This window comes from Poeciliopsis prolifica, unplaced genomic scaffold (genome assembly GCF_027474105.1).
Source record: "Poeciliopsis prolifica strain line A6 unplaced genomic scaffold, Auburn_PproV2 SCAFFOLD002, whole genome shotgun sequence".
Lineage (NCBI taxonomy): Eukaryota > Metazoa > Chordata > Actinopteri > Cyprinodontiformes > Poeciliidae > Poeciliopsis > Poeciliopsis prolifica.
The window spans coordinates 18,918,366-18,927,163 of NW_026562377.1; the positions used below are offsets into that span (position 1 = coordinate 18,918,366).

Genomic DNA, 8,798 nt, shown 5'->3' on the forward strand with positions numbered 1-8,798 from the left:
CCCCTTTCAGAATATGTTAACAAGTCTGTAACTGTGTAGGACTTTGTGATCTTTGAACTTTTGTCAGTTCAAAGATCTGACAAAAGTCAGAAGAGCAATAAGCTGAGGTAAATCAGCTAATTGTCTTCAGAATTTCTCATATTTAGTCACATTGCTTTGCCTCTTATTCAGTTTTTAATGCTTTGTTCTACTTTGTTTTCATGTTGCTTATTTCTGATCTTATTTATATTTACTTACCCTGTCAAAAAGCATCTTGCAACTCTTTACCCCAGGAACAGTCTGGATAATGCTACAAAGATGACATCTTAGCTCTGCAGCCGCAGCTTGATCACTGATATTGGGTCATCTTTGCATGCAGACTGCAAAGCAACATCTGACAGGAAGCACCAGTTCATTTGTTCAAATAGGTTTAGCACAGCTCTCTAGTCTTCTGTTGTGATGCATTGACAAAAAGAGCTAAGCAAAGTTGAAAAGGGACAGCTAACAGTATTGCTGTTGATTTGCTAGCTAACTGATAAATTCATAATTTATTTGTACGCTGTGTTTTCATACTCAATGTATAAAAGGCTAAACACAACATTTTATTTTTATGAAGGAATCTGTGAAGTCTGAATCTGCCATTTATAACAAAGACTTCTTTACTTAATATTCAAATTCAGTAAGTCTGTTCAATTCTTATTTCATTTCTAATTCTATTTTCATGCATACCTTAATTTGTGAACTAATTTATTGTGGCATAGCATTTCAGTCTCCATTTGAGAATGTGCCCCAAAAATAATACTGTTAATATTACATTAAAACCTATGTCCTTAGATTTTTAATTTCTGCATAGAATTGTTTGGTTGTTACCAACATCCTTCAGGTCCAGTCTGATTAGAAGTAGATTTACTGAGAAAAGCAGCAGTAATATGTATTTTCATTGATACAAGAACATCACTCTGTGCTCAAACTGCATCGCCAAATGCATCAACCACATAGACCAAGCTTTCAAGATCTTAATTCCAGCAAAAAAAAAAAAAAAAAAAGACATTACTGGTAGAACATTTTGAGGTCTGGTTATAATCTTTCCTGATAAAATCACCAAAGGTTGATCAAAATCACCCATATGGTAATCTCTTGGTTAACCATAAGTTTAAAATAACTTTCATTTTTTTCCAATGAAAAAACCACAGTATGTATAGGTGCACCAAAAAATATATGTGTAAGACATGGAATCGTGGAAATGTAAATAGTTATTTTCCTGTTCACTGAAACAAAAACAAGCTTCAAATTATAAAACTTTTACATTTTCTATGATGCATCTTGTTTCGCATGAGACAGAATGTCATTTTGTTGTTGTTCTTGCTTTTGGAAAATATATTTCGAGCACCTTATCAAGACCAACCCGAGAATAAAACAAAATTTTACTAACTGGAAAAGAACCATTCTTATTAAGTATAAATCTAATCCCCTATATGTTTAGTAGAAACCACCAAAATGAAACGCAGCACAGCTTTGAAGACATTTTATTTAATCTTCTATCAAAGGAAAAATGAAACAGTTATAGATTATAAAACATGCACTCATGCTGTAAAGTTCTTAACAGTGCTTTTAATTGAGGATCTTTTTAAAGCAGAATACCTGCCAATACATGGTGACATCTGTGTCGATGTGAAGAACATTTGAATAGTCGCTGTTTTTGTCCATGTTGCAAGTGACAACATGGATTTCCACTTTTTAAAAGATCCACCTGAATTAGAAGAAAACAAAGTTCATCAAGTTAATTAAAACTTTAAAAAGCTGTTACTTTGTGAACAAATGCAGAAACGTCTTTAAATAGCTCAAAATCTGAACAGAAAGACGACTCTGCTGTGTTTTTCAGCCCCTTGCTTGCCGGAGTCGGCTGCGCTCTCTTCTTTAGTTGCACTTTCAAGAAAAACACAATTTAACACCTTGAAATTGCTACTGATATCAGTCCCTCTGCTGGTGCTGCAAAAAAAGAAGTTTTGACTAATATTATTAGATTTTACAATCATTTTGTCAGAAAATGACAGAAAAATATGAGAAGATGAAGACGCATTTAGTCCTGCAGCGTCATCATCAATTTATTGCTATACTGATGTCTTATCAGAGGGTTGGATAGTTATATAAATTATGAACATGCGTTATTGCAGCCCCTCTCTGTCTGTGATCACTGTGTACTTTCAGTCTGAGTAAATCTGGTGTAGATTAAACAAATGTCGGCGGTTTCTTTTGAACGGTTAAAACAGAAAAATTTAACTGGGAATGGGAAAATTTAACTCATTACTGGTTATGTTATTCTCCCCCCCTTTTTTGTTTTATTTACCATTACATGGAATGTTTACCTTCTCTCCAAAACTTCTTGCAGGTCTATTGAATAAAGATATTGTCCTTCATGTCCAGCTTTTCTTTTCTTTTCCCTTTTTTTTGTGGTGAAGTTGCATTGAAGCCAAACAAAACCATTGTACTGCATTGCCTTAACTTAGTTTTTTTTTAGGAAATTCATCACTTTTAGTCATTTGAGTAAAGTTAACAAGCTTTAGCACTAACCAAGCAAAAACTTTAGCACTAGCTAAAGTTTTTTTCTTCTATTCACTATTGGTGTTTGCAATGACATCACAAAACATACAGATCTTTTTTAAGGCCATATTTTAATTTGAAAAGCTGCAACTTGTCATTAAACTTCATAAGAGTAAACATGGATTCAATACACATAAAAAGAAAAAAATCACTCTTGCTGACTATGTTTTATTTTTTGGCAATTTAACTTTATGGACTAATGCAAAATACTAGTTGTGCAAAGAAGGACTCTTTTGAGGAACACTTCATCAACAACAACCCCCGAAGCATGTGGAGAGGCATCAGGACCATGACAGACTACAAACACAGCACTCAGCTGACCAGCCGCGACCCCACCCTGCCTGACACCTTAAACAGCTTCTTTGCCCGCTTTGACACGGTGGGCAGCAGAGAAGCTGTACATCTACCCCGAGGAAGAGCAGTACCAGCCTCTCGTCCTGCAGCAGCACCAGGTGACGTCCACCCTGAGGAGGATCAACACCCGCAAAGCTACAGGACCGGACAAGGTGTCAGGCCAGACGCTGAAAACGTGCGCCGACCAGCTGGCAGGAGTGTTTCTGGACATTTTCAATCTGTCCCTGCAGTTCACCATGGTTCCTGAGTGTCTCAAGTCTCCCACCATCATCCCTGTACCGAAGAAGACGACCATCACCAGCCTGAACGATTACCGGCCCATCGCTCTGACCCCGGTGATCATGAAGTGCTTTGAGAGGATTCTTCTGAGGTACATCAGACACTTCATCCCTGCAGACCTGGACAGCCTCCAGTTCGCCTACAGAGCGAACCGGTCAACAGAGGATGCTGTCTCCATCACTCTGCACACAGCCCTGACCCATCTGCAGCATCCCAACACCTACGTCAGGATGCTATTTGTAGACTTCAGCTCAGCATTTAACACCGTCATCCCAGACAAGCTGGTGCTGAAGCTACTCAAGGTGGGGCTGCCTGCTTCACTGTGCCACTGGATCAGAGACTTCCTCACCAACAGGCCTCAGGTGGTGAGAATAGGTGGCTCAACATCGTCCCCACTGGTCCTCAACACAGGCACACCGCAGGGCTGTGTTCTCAGCCCAGCTCTCTTCACCCTGTTCACACACGACTGCGTTGCCATCCACCCCACCAACACAGTCGTCAAGTTCGCGGACGACACAACAGTAGTGGGTTTCATTTCAGACAACAACGAGACCCACTACAGAGAGGAAATTCAGCAGCTCACTCAGTGGTGTTCAGCCAATAACTTGGTGCTGAACACAGGGAAGACCAAGGAGGTCATTGTGGACTACAGAAGGTCCAGGAGGACGGGTCACTCTCCCCTTCTCATAGATGGAGAAGAGGTGGAGCATGTGGACAACATCAAGTTCCTGGGCCTCCACATCACGTCTGACCTCTCCTGGAATACCAACACCTCCCACCTGGTGAAGAAAGCACAACAAAGGCTCTTCTTCCTCAGGAAACTGAGACGGGCTGGACTTTCCTCACGGCTGCTCCTGAACTTTTACAGGGCGACGATCGAGAGCGTCCTCTGCCTCAACGTGACTGTGTGGTATGGTAGCTGCACAGCACTGGAGAGGAAACAACTGACACGGGTGGTGAGAACAGCACAAGGCATTGTGGGATGCCCCCTCCCGGACCTGGACTCTATTTACATGGGCCGGGTCAAGAAGAGAGCTGGATCCATAGCCATGGATTCCAGCCACCCGGGCCACAGACTGTTTGTGCCGCTGCCATCAGGCAAGCGGTTCAGGAATATACGGACTACAACAAACAGACTGAGAAACAGTTTCTTCCCCACAGCCGTCAGAGCCATTACTCCCTGCCGCCCCCTCCCACACATATCATAACCTCACATACACCCCCCCCCACACACCCCAACCCCCACACAGCCATATTGTTCTGCACTTGCACTGTCACATCATCTGCACTTTACCATAATTGGACCTGCTGCTTCTTCTTTGGTGTGGTTGAGTGCCTTTAGTTAATTTTAGTTGTATATATTATTATTATTGTGTGTTTGTTTATTTAATATTGTATATTTGACTTTTTGCACGGGAGTTGCAATAGAAATTTCGTTGAATCCTGTTCAATGACAATAAATGCTATTCTATTCTATTCTATTCTATTCTATTCTATTCTATTCTATTCATATAATGATGAACATCACAGCCAACCCTGGAAATCTTTCACATAAGATTGAGAAAAGTGTCTTCAGTCAGAGGCCTACACTTCACCGCTGTTGCACTGACCACTGCAGTAGATTCCTTTCCACAATCCTCCCCTATGTACGACAACTTCTTGAAAATTTGCAATGACCTCAACTTCCCCATTGGGATTAATCAATTATTTATGAACCCCTTACATTTTTATAACCACCAGACTGTCTTCACCTTGATATTTTCTGTTTACTAATGCCAATTGGTAAATAACGTTTTCATTTATTATTCTTGTCTCTGATTGTCATAGTTGGTCATAGTTCAGAAATGTCATTTTCTCTCAAAAAACAAACAAACAAACAAACAAACAAAAAAAACAACTAACATTGTAGCATTTTTGCAGTAGCAGTTTCTGGTTACTGCTGTATTTTTTAAGTTTTCCAGAACAATGAAGAGGCCATTGTCTGACGTACTATTGCAACACTCGATAGCTGCCACCTAAACTCTGAAGTACCATTATGACTCATTCTGACTTTTCTCTGAAAACAGATAAGGATCTCAGCAATGACCCACTTTTAGAAAACAGGGCGAATCTGTTTAAATGCTGTGAGCCTCTGGAATAAGACTAATCAAGTTGTATTTGCAGCCATGGGGCTGAGGTAGTGGTAGGATGGATATGTAATTCCTCCAATACTTAACTGTGTCCTTGTGAAATAAAATCTCCAAAACCAGCTGCGTCTTAAAGGGATGGATTTTGTTTTCGAAGACAGATTCTGTTTAGTTATCACTACTTGTAGTTCTAACATGTTGTTGATATCTGTCATCTTTCTATGACGAAATCCTCAATCAACTTGTGCTGAAAATTTGGCCAAGCACACTGGCAGAGGTTACCATATGTATCAGTCAGTCTGTATCTGTCTGTCTGTATCAGTCTGTCTGTATCTGTCTGTCTGTATCTGTCTGTCTGTATCTGTCTGTCTGTATCTGTCTGTCTGTATCAGTCTGTCTGTATCTGTCTGTCTGTATCAGTCAGTCTGTATCTGTATCTGTCTGTCTGTATCAGTCTGTCTGTCTGTATGTGTCTGTCTGTATCTGTCTGTCTGTATCAGTCAACCCATATCTGTTTTTCTAAAAACACACCAGATTAACTATTTGCAAACACTACAAAAGTAGCAATTGCAAAGGTTTACTCGATCCTTGGCAGGCCTAGACTGATCTGGCAGCCTTAATAAGTATAACTTTACTTCAGTAACACAGACATTTATTTGAGAAAACAAACTTAGGATTGCCCCCTTGTGAAAGTGTAGATGAATGACAGCCACTTGTGAAGCGATGTATATCACACACATTCAAGATTTGAGCTTTACTTTTTTAATTTGTTGAAATCTGTTCATAAAAGGCTTCAAACATGTGACAGATGGGGACTGAATGATGCCTCTGTGTCAAGTTTTGTGTTCTGTCATGAGTCTTTAACCTTTTCTGCTTGTGCTTTTTTCTTTGTGTGTGTTTTAGCAACTTTCATACAAGAAAACATGCAAATTTGCATACAATATAAGCATGCAATGTGTTTCTATTGTACTTTTTCATAATAATTTCCTTTTATCCTTATTTTTTTCATTTTTCAAACTTCAACATTTTTTATGTGTGATTGTATGTGCATATAAAAATAACAAAGTAAAAAGAAAAAGAGTAAGTTTTTCTGACAGTCTTATGCAGCTTTCTAGGTTCATCTTTGAAACTAGAGAATTAATTATACAAAACTAAAGAACAGGCTTAAATCTTTTATTGAGAAAGCAAACCCAGATTTTATGAGTCCAAATTAACGTTCTAACGTTCATACTTTGACTGTATTATTTTTTTTTTAATCAGAGGATTAAATTTGGTCTATCAAACTGCTGGTCAACTAACAGCTCAAAGCACCATGAAATATTTATCATTGGGTTTATGCAGTTATAGAAAACTCAATCCACCATTTATCCTTGGAGAGTCACAGGGAGCTGATGTTCATATTCAACAGTCACAGGGCAAGAGACGGGGTAAACAAGCCACTAGTTCATGAGAACTAGTGACACAGAACATGCAAACTGACCAGGGTTCAAACCCACAACCTCATTGCTGCAAGACAGCAGTGCTACCAACTCCACCACTGCAGTCCAATATCATGAAATGTGCTCTGAAAAACAATTACACCATACAATAGGCATTTTAACGGTTTCATTTTATTATTTTTTTAAGTCAAAACAACAAACACGCTATGCGTGATGCTATTATTCATTGGCTTATTTATTGTGGAATGTGCTTTACGCCAGTGATACGAATACTTGCTTTTTAGCCTGTTAGCAGTTTACTATTTTTTCTGTCAAATTTAAAGTTTTTACAAAAGATTCATTCCATTCCAAGAGTCTATATAACATTTTCCATATCTGCTTTAGTAGTAGAAACTCACAAGATTTAAAACACATTTTATTGCCTTCCATCCTCCCATTAAAAATCAAACACAGAGAGATACAGCAACTGTACCAGAAATATGTGCATGATGTGCTCCACTTAACATTGTTTTCGCTTGCGAATTTTTTTGATCCAGGACACGTATTTTGATACATCTGTGTAAACATTAGGGATATCTGTGATACACTCCCCGCTGAAAGACACGATGCCTACGGCTGTCCCTCCACACACTAAAGGTCCTCCTGAATCACCCTGTGAAGAAAGCAGAGCTTGATGAGTTTTTCTGCTATGCAACACTTGCCAGCAATACCTTCTAGAGACATATGCACCTTGCAGAATCCTGTTTTTGCATTATCTCCACCTGCACAAATCACATTGCTTGGAAGATCGAGCTTCAAAGATTTCCATGTAGTTTTACATTCCTTCAGACTTGTTATGGTCACTTCAGCCATTTCCAGCTCATTGGAAGTTTTACCCCTATATCTTGTGGAGCCCCAGCCAACAACGAGGCACTTAGCTTCATCTTTCACTTTCATCTCACCCTTCGGTATTTGGATCGACTGCACTTTTTTGTTGAGTTTCACTTTCTTAGACAGCTTTTGGCAAAAGAAAAACACAATGAGAAATGTAAAACTTAAAGGTTTCAGAATGTTCACTAACATTTAAAAAGTAAAGGAACTTGCTTTGAGAAGCATGATGTCATTGCCAGTTTTAACATCTTTGAAATCTGGGTGCTTGCACGGGGTTACATTATATCTCATTGTGCCATCATCAACTTTCTTGAGGTTGTGAGTTCCAAGTACAACACTTGTAGGGGTACTAAATGAAAAAAAAAAAAAGATTTAGTCTTTATTATTTGAAGAAAAGTAGCACTTACAAAATGTCAAAATACTGAAAGCCTTGCAAAACTCACTTGTTATTACAGTGTGCAGCCGTAACCACAAAGTCTTCGCTGATGAGAAATCCCCCACACACATGCTGACCCCTGTCGTTCTGAACCGAAGCCACATAACGCATCATACGATCAGGCACTTTTTTGCCATTAATAATCTCAGTCCCATGAGCTGCAAAAGCAAAAATACAAATAAGCATCGGTTTCTATTTTAACAAAGAACAATATATAGATTTTAATACATCACCTTTTTGTCTGAGGACTGCCAGAACAAGGAAGAGCATTAACACCCGCCGTGTCGCCATCAGTTTTATCATCATCTTAAATATTGGCGGCTGTATATAAGAGGTATTCTCTTATATATAGCCTGTGGTTTTTATTGAACATGACAGTGAAGCCCCCCCTCCCTCTGTCTATATGCGGTCACTGTGCACTTCTGGTCAGCAAACCAATGAGAGCTCATTGGGTTTAAGTTACGGTAAACGGAACGTATGTGGTTCTTGCTGGAAAACTTGAGGCACATATGCTCTGTGCAGTTGGAGGGTGAGCTCAGCTCAACATCATTTTTAAAAAGTAGATGACAAATTGAAACCACTTTCTGAGGTTTTAGGTCTGAAGGGTCGCTGTTCACCGTTGCCCACTGAGTAACTTGATGCAGTAGTTTTCACAGTCTCAGCCTACGAGTCTCCTTGAGTAAGAACAGTGGAGCAAACAGTGAATCTATGAAA

The 8,798-nt window shown here is 39.3% G+C and overlaps 1 protein-coding gene across 1 annotated transcript; it reads right to left on the minus strand.

Annotated features, from left to right (window-relative positions):
• Positions 1-6,931: 6,931 nt before the first annotated feature.
• Positions 6,932-8,391, minus strand: LOC129374753 (granzyme B(G,H)-like). The gene is made up of 5 exons (XM_055053367.1): positions 8,318-8,391; positions 8,092-8,242; positions 7,862-7,997; positions 7,508-7,774; positions 6,932-7,430 (listed from the first exon to the last, which is right to left on the minus strand). The coding sequence occupies exons 1-5, from the start codon at positions 8,388-8,390 to the stop codon at positions 7,278-7,280; spliced, it is 780 nt and encodes a 259-aa protein (XP_054909342.1). The 5' UTR covers position 8,391; the 3' UTR covers positions 6,932-7,277.
• Positions 8,392-8,798: the final 407 nt, after the last annotated feature.